Source organism: Pomacea canaliculata, linkage group LG8 (genome assembly GCF_003073045.1).
Source record: "Pomacea canaliculata isolate SZHN2017 linkage group LG8, ASM307304v1, whole genome shotgun sequence".
In the NCBI taxonomy this organism is placed as follows: Eukaryota; Metazoa; Mollusca; class Gastropoda; order Architaenioglossa; family Ampullariidae; genus Pomacea; species Pomacea canaliculata.
In genome coordinates, this window is record NC_037597.1 from 4,743,634 (window position 1) to 4,759,040 (window position 15,407).

General features: G+C 42.0%; 1 protein-coding gene across 1 annotated transcript; it reads left to right on the top strand.

Annotated features, from left to right (window-relative positions):
• Window positions 1–1,341: 1,341 nt before the first annotated feature.
• On the top strand, window positions 1,342–7,997 carry LOC112570848. The gene is made up of 6 exons (XM_025249499.1): window positions 1,342–1,573; window positions 4,258–4,461; window positions 4,875–4,947; window positions 5,202–5,267; window positions 5,736–5,869; window positions 6,661–7,997. The coding sequence occupies exons 2-6, from the start codon at window positions 4,344–4,346 to the stop codon at window positions 6,921–6,923; spliced, it is 654 nt and encodes a 217-aa protein (XP_025105284.1). The 5' UTR covers window positions 1,342–1,573; window positions 4,258–4,343; the 3' UTR covers window positions 6,924–7,997.
• Window positions 7,998–15,407: the final 7,410 nt, after the last annotated feature.

Here is a 15,407-nt window from a genome sequence, read left to right on the forward strand (position 1 = left end):
AATCTAATTTGACACTTACAGTCCCTCTCACATTACAAAATAATTATGTATTCAATGCCATTCATTCATTCTTATTGCCAGTCTCGTTCCAAACCAAAGTCCAGTTATTGTTGAGATAGAGACCTACTTATTCCAAGAAGACCCCAGTTAGTGACCTTATAAATGACCTATTTATGACTCTTCAACAGATTGACATTTTGTTGATATCTCCCCCCACCTCAGGCAGACTTTTTGTTCACAGCCTTCCCCTACCCCCAACGTCTAATCCAAGAACAATTTTGTATTATCATGATATTGTCTGTAAGGTAGATAGTGACTCTGCTTCTTAGACGACGCATGCTGCAGACTTCTTACACATTTTTTTAAAAAGTTGTGATCGTTAATCTACATTTAAAACGCGAATAAAAAATAATTAAAAAACAATTTACTTACATCTACTTAGTCTAATACATACTAATTACAGACTAATAAGAAAGCAAGAAGTGTTCTTAGATATCGCAACCTCTTAAAAATTAAAATTTGCCATATCTCCTACAAATACATTGCAATTATAAATATTATGTATATTGCAGAGATATATTTATGAAGGGTACTTGACGTTGTCTCATCTCCTGACAGGCTGTCAGTTCTCCGTGTGCTTGCGGACCAGACCAAAGAGCAGGCGACAGTTTCAAAAGAAGGGGAAACATTACAAAACTTGTGGCCATCGCCCGTCTCTCTCTCTCTCTTTATCCCTCTCAGTCTCTCTTTCAGTCAGTCTCTGTATCACATGGTAACCATGGAAACGATGTTAGTGCCAGCATTTTTTCTGCATAGAAGACTATTTTGAATGTGAAGCTACCAGCAATATTATGTATTAAAATATTCTTCACAGTGTACGATCTTCCGTAGACGAAATGAGTCACCCGTGTAATTAGGTCCGCCCCTCACTCAACACACTTTGTCACACTGCTTTGATATTTGATATATATATATAGCTAGACAGAGACAGAAATATAGATAAAGAGACAGAGACATAGTGATCAAGGCTGGTCTCGTAATTAGCCGCGTGTCATCACAGATGTGTAAAGCTGGACTGCTGTCTGTCTGCCGAGACCAACGCTTTTCTTCTTGCGAATTTCTCAGCTGTTAGTCTCGGCGAGCATAAACAATGAACGTGACTAAACCGGAAGCTTTGTACACACCAGCCTCGTTTCAATAGTTAACTAGGAAAAAAATCATCTGCAAGCAGTCCAGTGATACAAGTTCGTGATGCCACTCATGTGTGCAGCAAAGCGAGGTAACTGCGCCAGCGGGTTGTCGTTACTGAGGTGAGAACATGCGAGGTCACCGCGTACCCAGCAGCCTCCGCTGACAGCCAGTCGCTGTAGCCCTATAGCCACTCCCACACGCACGCCACCTACGTCAATAGTTCCTGCATCAGCGAGGGAGGTAAACACATTGCACACGTTATTACTTACAGACCTCGGAGGTCCTGTCCGCCATTTGCGCGGCTGTTTATGCAACGTTGTGCTGCTGGAGGGACACAGCGACTGACAGAGCTGCGCGGTTACTAACACTTCAAACTTCCCCAGTGAGTATAAACTATTATGTTTAACAAAGATGTATTTAAGTATATTTGTAGAACACAGAACAGAATGTTTTTGATGAGTGTGTCGTTGTCGCATGTCATCAAAATGTCTCTTGTGCACACGCACGCACGCTCACACCCACACTGACACGCATGTGTGCAGATACATAACATTAGGATCAAATGTTCATCAAAATTCATGTTGCAAAAGGAATTCGAGACGAGGTAGACGCAGGTGAGAGCATCATTACAGCGTAAACAAACACATCTACATTTCTCTGTCGGTGCAGAACACATGTCGCAGCGACACCTGTGCCAGCTTTTAATTCATTCGCATGAGACATTCTATTTCTATGCAAGGCGTCAGGTGGCCTTCAGTAGCCAGGTCACGTGTAGTTTAATTGTTTACTTTGTTGACAAGGAGTTTATTGAGCATGCAGAAGCCAACGTTTGTAGCTTGGTGTGTCAGCACAAGAAGTTTGCTGTTTTCTACTGACCGTTGTTCGTATTTCAAAAAGCCTGTCCACATAAGGATTCGAACTGGTAGGAGTGTTCGATCACTAGATAACATGCACAGCTGGCAAATTGAAGCTGTTTATTCCCTCACACTATTTTATCTCTGTCTGTGTGTCTACATGTCTATCATATCTACATTCGCACACTAAGCTATTTCATCATTGATCTCAAAGATTTGCTGAACGGTTTCAGTTGGCAGTCCATGATTCAGTCAGATTCCTTCAGCAAGTTTGACTATACTACTAATTCCTTAGTAGTTGTGAGTCAGAAATAGAAATCAAGCCTGGCACAAAGCATTCTGGATGAACTGGAAATATTAAATATATCTGTACACTGTCCTTGACTGACCTGTACTTATTTTGCTTGTATTTCGTTTAACTGTTAAAAAAATCACGAATAAACTAAAAAATGCGATTGTTTTGGTGAATTAAGCCATCCACTGCACAAAGTGTACATTATGCACATGCAAACCATGGTAGTGTGAACACTGCTCACCAGTTACTCAGCAGGAAATATTTCTTAAATGGGGTTAAAATCGGGAAACATGAACCCAAGAAGATGTTTGATACCAGTGGACATAGCCGGATGGCTCGACAGCTTGTGGGGCAGAGATATGTCCCGATGGCAATCCCCTACAGGATTATACAGATTGTTATAATGCCAGTGGTCTGGGTCCAGGCATCATGTTGAAGAAGGTACCGTTACTCCTCCTTGTGCTTCCATGGTGACCGACTTGTTGCCACAGTGAGATGTGCAACAGCTTGAGTGGCCACCGTGACCTCCTGACCTGACTACCATCGAGCCCTCGTAAAGGACATCTTGAGACACTGTATTAAGGTGGCTGGCCATTTCTCGAGCGACTTTAGGGACATTTTTTTTTCAGTCTGTGCGAGAACGACGAACCGGACGTGCGGCAGGACATGGCTTAGTCGAAATGCACTGACAGTTCCTGCAACTTTTTCATTCAGGGTTGAGGTTGTTTGACTGTTCATTTCTTGCAAAGCAAGGGCCTTCCACACGTCACTGTCAAATATTGAAATTCAACTGTTACTATATCAACAGTCACACAATTGTTGCGGTTGGTTCAAAGATGATGATGGATATATAATCATAATAATACGCATCTACCTCTCCACCCAGACGGGAGGATACACTCAAGCAATACATTTGACCAATCAGATCGTAGGATCAAACATACACCCATACACGCAGACCCCGAAATGTATTACACTCGGACACCTGTGATCAGTCCCTACATTCATTCACACGCACGAAGTCATTACAAACAAAAATGAAACGGGAGGGGGAAGGAAGGGTGTTACTGAAACAGATGGCATTTTAAAGATTTTTTGAAATAGTTTGCAGTGTAGGAATGTCAGACAGAAAGAGGTAAAGTGTTCTAAGGCTAACAGGAGAAAACGCTGCTCCTCAGGTGTCTGGGTTACCTTTTTCTGGCCCTTATTTTTTTTTTTTTTTGAAAAGTATATTTGTGAGGGATATATTTGTGAGCGGTATATTTATAAGCGGTATATTTGTGAGTAGTATATTTGCAGTTTATCTTTGAGTCTTAACGCCTGTAACTAATGTAAATTGTCCATCCTGTGACTACATTCAGAGAGGTTTGTTGATTGTAGTCTGTGGAACTGACTGTGAGAGGGGGATAAGGGGTAAGGGGCTACATTTCGTAATAATTTATCCAGGGCAGGCCTGTAATTGTGGCATTGACGGAAATGTCAGGGTGACTAGCCGGCAGTGCGAGGGATCGAGGCCTTGTCTACACACCCACAGCTGTTACCAGTGTGACTAAAACTGCAGGACCACAGATTGTCATGAGTGACACAGTATGGAGCAGAGCCTGCCACATCCTTAATGAGTGTCACTGTAAATGTTTGGCATAGCTGTCTTACATCTGTCAGTGGGTAACAGTGTTGATGTGTCACTACTTGTGACATTCCTGCAGTAATGAATGCGTACAATTAATGCTGTTAATTAGGAAGCATGCAAACTGTGAGAATCAAACCATCAGAAATATTGTCGCTCAAGCTTGTTATTACCTACTAGTTTCTATTCTCCTCATAGGGACACTTTTAACCGTTGATTTCAGGAATAAATATTTCTAATTTTTTCTAATTAATCCTGTTTAATCCTTCATCAATGTTTTTGTTTCGAAGCAAAAAGAAGTGCTCCGCATGGATTAACCACTACACAGTACATCTAGCAACTGCGTCTCGCTGGAGGTCAAAGGGCGGAGGTCAAGATGGCGGGTGTCGAGGAGGGCGAGAAGCAGCCTCTGCAACCCACGGTCCAGCCTCGAGACAAGTGGCTCCACCTGGCGTCGTACGGAGCTCGGGTGTGGGGCCTCGTCACCATTGCAGGTGGACCACCAGAGACCATTATTTTCCATTTCTTTGTTTTCGTTTTCCTTTACATGCTTCAAAGCGTTTTACAGTATTAAAATATATCTTACTACATCCTGACGAGTCCGAATAAAGACAGACTAGAGGTATATACTCATATGTACTCAGTATAGCTAGACTTGGAGTACTTGACATAGTTCTAAAAAGACAGTTGTAAAAAAGTTGATCCATTTTGATAAAAGACGGGGACACTTTTAGTTTAGCGTGTGGATAAAGATTTATCTCAATTTACTCCAGCATAATTACCTGTATTAAGTGTGGATAAAGATTTATTTTAATTTATCCACCTGCGAGACGTTGAAGTTGTACGGGTATAGTAGCTGACCCCATGCTGACCCCACACCTTGAAGCTGTCCCCGTGTTGTTTGCAGTCATGTGGGCCGCCACTGTCACCTCTCTCCAGGGTTACTATGATGTGGAGAAATATGCCATCTACTACTTGCTGTAAGTGTGAGTCTGTCACAGCCATGATGCGCGTGCTAATTAGTACATGTTATGCACGTGCATCTTATTGTCTTTTTCTATACAATACATTTAAACATTTAATCTATCTCGCTTTATAAGTACGACCTCTGAAGATGGCCGTCCATATAAACTGGAGGTTTGTGCGCGTGCATGCATGATTGAAAGAGAAAAGAAGCGAGGAAGACAAGAGCGAAGCAAAGAAAGAGAAATGAAGAGTGTTTAACTATTTGCAGGGCAGCCAGCGTGGTGCTGACCTTCTTCGAGATCACGTGGATTCTGGACAAGATCGCGTGCTGCGTGTGAGTGGTTGTCCATGGCTTGTTTTCACCTGTCGATGGTCTCATTCACGATTACTCACCCCGTCTGTGTACAGCAGTAACTTACCTGTCCTGTGTACAGTAGTAACTTACCTGTCCTGTGTACTCAGGTCGAACACCTAGACAAGTACACAAAGTTACTGGCACGTGACTTAATTATCCACATTCTTAAGCTATCAGGACCGTAGATGAGACTATTATTTTGACCAGCTTACCATTACCATTTGGTTGTAGTCTGCAATGCATGATGGACTCTTGGACCCCACAGCTCCTTGGCGATAATGAAGTAAAATGGCGGCTTTTTAATGACAGTGTTACGTATCAGAAGAATGTCAATGATTTCTCAGACACAAGGCAGTTGCAGGTGGTGCGTGCAGAATGAGTGTTGAGTGTGTTTGCCGGGGCAGGGTGGGAACAGAAGTACTGACACGTGTGTCGATGTGTTGGTAGGCGTGCAGGCTGCTGCTGTATCTGCTGGTCCGGGGTGTTGTGGGTGGAGAACTGGCGCAAGTTCCTGCTCTACGCCTGCCTCAGTGTCCCGCTCTTTCTTCAAGGCTTTCGCTTTGTCTTCGGCGTCGTCAGCGGTACGTCACACCACAGGTGTCTATAGAGTAATGTAATGGTAGTCAGCGGTACGTCACACCACAGGTGTCTATAGAGTAATGTAATGGTAGTCAGCGGTACGTCACACCACCGGGGTCTATAGAATAATGTAATGGTAGTCAGCGGTACGTCACACCACTGTGTCTATAGAATAATGTAATGGCAGTCAGTGGTACGTCACACCACCGGGGTCTATAGAATAATGTAATGGTAGTTAGTGGTACGTCACACCACAGGTGTCTATAGAGTAATGTAATGGTAGTTAGCGGTACGTCACACCACCGGGGTCTATAGAATAATGTGATGGTAGTTAGTGGTACGTCACACCACCGGGGTCTATAGAATAATGTAATGGTAGTTAGTGGTACGTCACACCACAGGTGTCTATAGAGTAATGTAATGGTAGTTAGCGGTACGTCACACCACTGGTGTCTATAGAACAGTGTAATGGCAGTCAGGGGTACGTCACACTACTGGTGTCTATAGAATAATGTAACGGTAGTCAGTGATACGTCACACCACTGGTGTCTATAGAGTAATGTAATGGCAGTCAGTGGTACGTCACACCACTGGTGTCTATAGAGTAATGTAATGGCAGTCAGCGGTGCATGAATGTAGTCGCTCGCCGTGTGTGTGTGTGGAGGGAGAAGGGGAGTGCACAAGGGAGGAGATGGCTGACTGTGAGTATAACAGAAGTATAAATGTTGCCATGCTAGCAGACTGTCCAACTCGCCCCTACTCGCCTTCCTACACTCTGCTCACTCTGTGCCAGGATTCTGTTTGGTGATACTCGCCTGCCTCTACCTCCTCAAAACCTTCAGCAAAATGGCCACCAACAAGGCGCAACCACCCCCTCAGCAGCCCGCGGTGGTGAAGCACGAGATGGCTGTGCAGACCGAGGTCGGGTGGGTGTCGGAGGAGCAGACACGAGACCCCGGGCCTCGAACCCGACAGCCCCTGGAACCACAGGATCCGACCGCCGGCGCAGGGGAGCATCCTCACCATCAGGGCGAGACTTCACTGGCAGAGCACTGATCTCCGGCTCCCTGCTTCTTTTTCAGTTTTGACATTTTTCGATTGATAGAAGACTTTACAAACCTGTGGTTCTGACTTCTTTATGAACTGTGAATGTTTGTTTCTTACTTGTAGGTCTTCACAACAGCACAACAATCCAGGAGTGAAGGTATAAATGTTTCAGCACTGATGACGATCACCACTGACCTGATGATTTGTTTTGGCTTTTTGAAAAAAAAAAAAACTGTTCGGCTTGGGGTTTGGCCTGGACTGGCTGTTATGTAGTAGGTGTTACTGAAAGATAAATAAACTTGAACGAATTTGTAAACGTTCACACGAAGCAATGTTCGTAGAAAGTTGAACTCGCATATTCTCTACTAGTGAAATAGAATACATGGTATAGAAGTAGTCCCCAAATTAGCATTTCATTTTGTCAAAATTAGAATATCAGCACAATTAAATTAAAAAAAAATAAATAAAGCTCCTATCTTCTAGAACTTAAGCCCTCTTATAGACAAGGCCTTCACTCCATTAATAGAATGGGAAAGATTATGCAAGATATATATAATTAAAGATGTATATATTAACATGTCGCCTCATAATAATATAGTAACACGTGACATATCCATTCAGTACTAGAAATTAAAGTATAAAACTTTTAAAAATATAAACAAAAAGCCTGCGGTAAAATAGTAATTGCAGGTATGGGTAAACATAATGACATAGGATCAATAAATACAGTAAAATAAAATACACCAAAGCCTACAATGTTCTGACTAGAAGGTAATCAGAGATGAACATACCCGACTACCTTTGCAGACAAAGTGTGAAAACTGTCATGTCTGATTTCTATAAGAATAGAATGAAGACTTTCTTCTTTTTTTTTTTCAGGATATGTCATTCTCATAGGTTTAAAAATCGAGTGCCTTATTGACAGTCTTGAAAGATATTTTGTTGCTCTACCAATCGAGAAAGTTCTTTCAGCTGAGTCCTTAAACTTGTCTTTCAATACAATAGTTGTGAACTGTTTACATGTGCATGTTAGTTTTATTCTAATGAGTTGGTGAATAAAATTTCTACTGATAACAACAAACAGTGACATGTTCGAGTTATTTTCTTTATTTTTAGCATGTGAATAATAAAAAAAGCAAACCGATAGGAAAACCAAACTGGGGGTTGGGTGTTTTACGCCGTGCCAGCAACTAAGGCTATATCACTGCAAGGCAGCCAGCCCTGTAAACAGATGTCACGTGCAGAGAAAGAACAGCGTGCCCGAGACGAGAAGTGAACTCTGGGCAGTCAACCTTCACTGTATTGGAAAACCAAACTGAAAGTACAATTTCATTTTACCAGTTATATCCTATTAACTATGAAAAAATAAAACATCAAAAATGAATACTCCATGTTTATTTTCTGAGATAAATGTTATTTTGATTGTCATTCTGCTGATATTCAGGAAAATAAAGATCAGAGAAAGAAGTGCGGAATGTGTTAAGTATACTGTGGCTGCACGTAAACCTGAAGGAGACAGTGAAGTCTGCTCAGTAACGTGCCATTGGTCGGCTACGAGGTGCTGTCAGTCACGTGATTTAAGAGACCGTCGTCGTTGTCCGTGACGCAGGCAATGTTAACTCCGACATGGGAACTCAGTCACAGTGAACATGACAATACTGACAACAATGTACAGCGCTGACAACAAAGGTAAAGAGGAAATCGTCTGTAACAAAGACGCCTGGCTATGATGATGATGATGATGATGGATGATGGATGATGATGATGATGGATGATGATGATGATGATGATGATAATGATGATGGCGGCGAGACTGTTGAGGAAAACGTAAAGAGGAAGCGTGCGAGCTCCAGGAAGTGGTTATCTCCCTGTCTCCATATTTCACCAGTTCTGTCCCCTTCATCAAAATAAAGAAGCACAAAATAACCGTTATTTACATTGGGGGAGTGTCGCTGAAAACGTGTTATAGCTAGTCCGACTCCCCACCCCGCCTTCTCATGCCGATTCGCTGCCTGGACAGGGCTGGGCCATCATGCCGGGTTGACATATAAAAGCTAATGAATTTTAAAAAATACTATATTTACAGTACGTCTTCAAACTTAATTATTTTGCGAACTTTTCATTAAAGTGTCTTGTTTTGTGTTATTATAAAGTGGCATGATAAATAAAATAATTTTAAGAGATAGCTGGTGACGTTTTATTATCGTTAATTAGTGATGTTGCTAACTGTACTATTTAATCAGAAATTAGAGAGACGAAGCCAACCATGCAATGATAGTTTCTAGCCACTTTGGTAATGCCCCAGCCCCCGGACTGACATTCCAGAGTACACACACACAGCCCAAACCTTTAGCAGTCTCTAGGAAAGTCAAGCGACAATGCCAAAAGACCCGTAAACAACAATTCTTTGTGACATTCCTTCCTTCCACACAAAAGCAATGACAAACTTATCCACTCACGGTTTTTTTTCCAAGTGCCCTCCAACCTTCAGACCACACCAAGCCTGACTATGACCTGATAAAACTATCGGACTGTAACGGTTCAATTTGCCGTAATGGAATATTCGGGGGAAGGTCTTGTCTTTTTCTATAACTTTAAGCATGTGGACCACCTATAAGTGCTGAGCTGAGCTTTCTAGTGCTACCTCTCCACCTTCCCCTCCTGCATTCGATCCTCCCTCCCACAAAGAAAATCCTAGAGTTTTGTGAAGTAATTTTTTTTTTTAAAAAGGGCAGTAATCTCTTGCACGTCATGAGCGCTCAGTTACCTCCCTGCTTCAAATGCTATCAGTTCAGTCCGACCTTTAATCACGCGTCTTAGCGGCATAGAGCGGAAACTTCATCAGCGCAGAATAAGCAGCTCAGACTGGGAAAGATGAGGCCAACTCGAAGAAAAAAAAAAAAAAGAAGTAAAACGTAGACGTAGACTTTTTTTTACCCACATGCATTGCTTTGCACAACAGATTTCAGAATCTGCATAACGTGGATACGCGTCTATTTTCGTCTGTATGTAAGCTCATTCCCTTTTGTTTAAGACAGTTCATGATTTGACCAAAATTATGTAGAATTTTTTTTATTTTCCCCCTCCTTTCCTACAGAAAAGAAACATCATTACAAAAAAAAAAAAAAAAAAAAAAAAAAAAAAAAGAATCGATGCAGAAACAGTTCTCTCCTCTCCCTTGTTTCTGCCACGTCGACCCAAGTACTTTAGAAGCTTCCAGACGGTCGAGTGACATATTGAATGCAGGCGGCTCACGTGTCCTTACTTTTGCCATCAGATCGAACTATGACTTAGGATGGGTGAGAACAAGCTAATGAAAATTACCATCAGACTGGCATTGTCTGTTTTGCCTACTTGCACAAAAATGGCGATTGTGTAACAAACGGTCTCTGGAAACATATGATCGTATATGACTTTGGGAAAATTAAGATATAGACTTATTATTATAGGAAGCCCTTCTAATTAAGACGCAGAGCGGGTTTAAGATACTTAATGGTAATGAGGAAGATCACAGAGACGGGGGAGTGAAAAAAGCACTTTTTTTAAGGGTGGAAACCAGTGAGATTATGTATCACGAAATCATGACGTAGTGATAAATAAAAAACATAATGAAATAGGCGAAACAGACATTTTATTTCTAGTAGTAAAGGAAGAAAACTAATATGAGGGGATCGAAGATACAAAAAAAAAAAAAAGTGTGTGTGCATATGTGTGGGGAAGGGAGAAGGGATAGAGAGGGGGATAAATGTGGTGGGGGAGGAATCGATGTTGTACACCAAGTCAGAAACTGTGGTTATATAATGGACGAAATCCAGGCCTGTTATTAAACATGTCACATCCAGCGTGAAGTAACTTATGCCAGAGTCGAGATCTGAATCCACAACCCTCCATTCCCCACTGTTTTGTAAGCAGCCAAGCAAACATTGCCAGTCGTCTTCTTCCAGTTCCTCCCAACTGTCATGTATCTAGGTTGTGAGAGTTCATGTAACTCGCTTGTGAAAGTTTCAGTAGCTTGGTTGTTAGAGTTCATACCCACCATTGAATCCTTTAAACAATCACCATAAACACATCTGTTTCACGAGCATTACTCCTTAGGCCAATCAACATAATACTAGTCCATTTTTATACTCTTTCTTTCGCTTATTCCCAATAACAGGCAATCAAAACTGCCAGTCTCAACTTCCTGACCAGTGGGTTGCTCATTCTTTTGCCAGCATCATTATTACGAGGACACCCAGTTGCTCTTTGGAGAATGTAGTCATCTGTCTGTGCTGGTGGCATCGCGACTATCCTCATGACCATTGTAACCTTTTGACCCAGTGACAGCCGAACCTGAAAGATGCCCCATTCTGCGAGAACAGTAAATGCTCCGTACAACGAAGACTGTGTGCGTGTGCATGAAAGTAAGACGAAGGTATCTGTACGGACTGTAGGCATCAACGAGAAAATAAGGAGAAAAAAGGAAAGTCGATGGCTGGAGCAGCCATGGTCGAAGGATGTAAGCAACAAGATGGCGTTAACATTATCGACTCGCACTACAAGACTTTGGACAAGGCGAGAAGAAGTGTTGTCGATTTATACAATCGGACGATGTGGGTTTTACTCTCACAGACACACTCACTGACACACAAATACAACAGACACGATGCGAGCGACGAAACCAATCGCTCCTCAGTGAATAAATACACACACAAGCGTAGGGACAGTCCAAAATACAAGTTTATTAAAACGGCCACTAGACGTGACCAACCAAAAATTTCAAAGAAAGGGACTTCGAGAATGCAACATAAATGAATAAAAAAAAATAAATAAATAAACTAGCTGGCACTCGCACCAGCCCAGCGCCGCAGGATCCCAGACTTCATAAGTGTGGAAGGTGTGCTGCGAGGGAAAGTAGACACCGCTCTCACAAAGCCGTGCTCCAAGGTAAATAAGGCTCTTACATCTTCCATTGACCTTTTACCATCTTCTATTGGTATAGGGTCTGTCATTTTTATGTACATTATCAATGATACGCGTGCAGATACTATAAACCCACTCACTCACCCCCCTACCCACCCACTTTAATACAGGTCTTATTCCATTGCCATTCAACACTTATTCTATTTAGACGATTTATAGCAGCAGTAAAAAATGCTCAAAGTACACAATGGATTTTCTAAGATAAAAAAAATTCTACTTCCTATTCCTTTCATTGTACACAGTGTAAACCCATAAGCTGTGCACATATATTGTTCATGCAGAAACTGCGTCTAGCTGCTGTTTTGAGTGTGTAGCAGTTTTCAAGTATTTTCATGAAAAAGTCGTTAGAAATCAATAAAGCTTTGTACATAAGCTCCATTCACACCCAGAAAACACAGGGATTTGTTTGTTTATAACAAAGAATTGCGTACGCTTATTGTTCTTCTTTTCGTTCGCTAGGAAAAAAATGTGAAGGTGATTATGTCAGGTTTCGTAAACATTACTTAGTCTTCGCATTGTCTGTAACTCCTCACTGACTGATATTTCCATAGTAACCCTGACATATTATAACACTGAGATCTCACAGAGCTATGACAATGTGCACAGAAGAATAGTAATAAAATGACATTAAACTGCTTTGTGGGAAAGATCATAGAACAAAGTTAATTTGTTGCAATAAAAATCAGAAGTGCAGGTCCTCCTCCAAGTTCAGACGCAGCTTTATGTTGAAGAAGTGCGACATTTTGCGCACCACCGAACGTTTGCGGTTCTCCACATCACTTTGCACGCGCTCACGCACGGCCTGGGGCATGCACATGCGCTCGGGGTCGGCGAGGGCGTCCCGCCGGGTACCCCAGCGGTCGTATGCTGGACGTAGGGTACCCCCAGGCCCACATACCCAGACCGGGCACGCATCGCCCACGTTCTCGCCAGTGTCCTCTGCCCCCACGTTACGACGTAAACCGAATTTGACCCCAACCTTGTCCCACAGCTGTCGTCCGCTTGCCCTCCTAGGCCGGGCATCCTCTGTCACGTGATCCGACTTCTCACCATCTGTGGTTGAGATGCCAGCAGCCTGATGTTCGCCCAAGACTTCTTCTGGTTCCTTGGCTTTCACGTGAATCAAAGTTGGGATACAAGTTTGGGTTGGGGTGGGATAAGCTTGCTCCGTGGGTATGTGCTGGAAAGCATTTTCAGGGTCCTGCAGGGAGAACTCTCTTTGGGTGAACGACCTCACAAAGGAGCAGAGTTTTTTACCCGCGGTACTTTCGCGAGCGTTTGGACGACCTGTCTCTTGTGGAATTTTAAAAGAGATTTTAGGCAAGCTCTCTATCTTAGGAAGGAATCTTTTATTCGCGTGTCTCGAAAATTTTGCATTCAGAAGTCCGTCTGTTTCAGAAATGGAAGAACTGATCAGAGTTCCTTTGTGTAGGCATCTTTTGTTGTCCTTTTTGAAGTTCATGACACTGATACTGACGATTGAGCTTCTAGAGCTTATCTTAAGGATGTCTTCGGTTCGGGCAGCCGTGATGTAACTCTTGAAACATCGGCCATTGCGGTAAAATTTATGCTGCAAATCCACTGGAAGATCTGAACAATGTACCTCTGGTATATAGCCTGAATCATTGTCCTCCACTTCCGTCAGCAGTAGCAACGACGTCTGGTGCCCAGAAGACCCTGGATCAGGCGAACCCTGCAAATGCTGTCCTTGCATAGACAAAGACCTGGGTTTCATGGAGAAAGAAGAAACATTTCCTACACAATCTTGTCAAAGAAGCAAGAGGGAATCAACACAAATAAAACTTCCTTTCATATGGTTCGTGCAGAAGGTCAAGATCCTGGCAATGCCGATAAGATGAAGTGTCTTGAAGTGTCCAGAAGCCGCGGACAAACCGCGGGTAGATTGCTGTCTGCTCCGAATGGCCAGCGCCTGGCAGAAAAATGTAACTTGTGAGGTTGTCCTCAGGTGGTGAGGTTCTCAAGGTTGCCTTGCAAAGCTGTGGTTCGATGAATCTAGTAAAACAGGCTGAAGAAAAGACAGGAAAATGAAGACTTGTTGAAAGCGCTTGGGGAACGAACAAAAAAGCACGATATAGAATGACAGCAAGAGTGTTTCAAAACAAAGAAAAGAATCAACAATGTTGAAAGAGAAAAATAAAGAAAAAAATGAAGGGAAAGAAAAAAAAATTGTGTGCCAGCATTAGGAAAGTGAAATGAAAATATGCTATTTATTTCTCTTGTATAGCGCCAACAAAGCTAAAGCTAACACTTGAAGATTTTTCTGTATACTATGGGACATTAGGAGATCGTTTCTTGAGTCGTTATAATCTTCGCATCTGAACAGCACAGAGACACCAAAGATCAGGAAACATGACCCATGACCCCGAGAGTTAGAAGTTCATCGTGTAATTCTGTTTCTTCCATCTCTCATTCTTCCTGTGCACTGTTAGCAGTTTAATTAACAAGCGCCTGTTACTGAGGTTGACAACAAATTGTCTAAATTAATTGCTGTGATATCAGACGATGAATTAAAGTTAATAAAGATCCCCAGTTGCAAGATTATTTCATAACAGTACACAAAATTAAGAAACAACGACACAAAGAGCGAAAAATCAGGAAATAAATATAAAAATATCAAAGTTGCCAAGCAAACAAATAAAAAGTGAAAAAAAAAAAAATTCTAGCAAACCATAATCCATTTACCAGTAGAAACTATGAACCAAACGCTAAAGAAAGTCTCTCTTACATGTCAAAATTTTAAATACGAGTAAAAATTTTAATTGCGCTAGATTTTCTCTCGACATAGAAAGGATTAGTAAAGCTTCTGCCTGCATCATACTCTATGGTTCTGTTTTAAAATTAATTTAACAGTGTACCTCTTTGTAGTAGTCGAGCTAATAAGACACAAACACCTTGAGTCAACAACTGTTTCGAGGTTCTGGTTACCTACCAGGTGAGGAGGAGTTGCTGCTGCAGGGCAGACACGGAGTAGGTCAGCGCTCCGCGAAGTGTGGAGAGTAAGAAAGGGGCAGTCGGCTTTTTGTACAAGCCAAGAATCGATCATTTTCTGACGCATGTCCCGAGGAGGAACACGTGGCCAGAAACGCGGGCGAAAGCTCTGTTACACCAACTGGAAACAATCTAGTGGAGGATGTGAGAAATGTGTCAGACTCCTAAATGACAGAAGCAATATTTTAGTTGACCAAGATATATATGGAGTACCTTAATCAACAATTAAATAGTAGGACATGACGACTGTATTAGTAGGACCGGAGGCATGTCAAACTGTTAATGAACATGAAAAATATCTTAGTCAAAATAGGATGTGTCGAATTTAGTGGTTTAATTAACACAAGCTATAAGGTATGACGAATTTCTTACCTGGCTTACCGAATTAGTAAATTGTTAAATTAGATTTTGATAAATGTCTCAACTAATGTTAGTATTACTATATATCATAAGTAATGTCTTTGACAGATGCTAGTACACCAACAGTAAATATTTTAGTCAACTAACTGGGAATTGACTTCA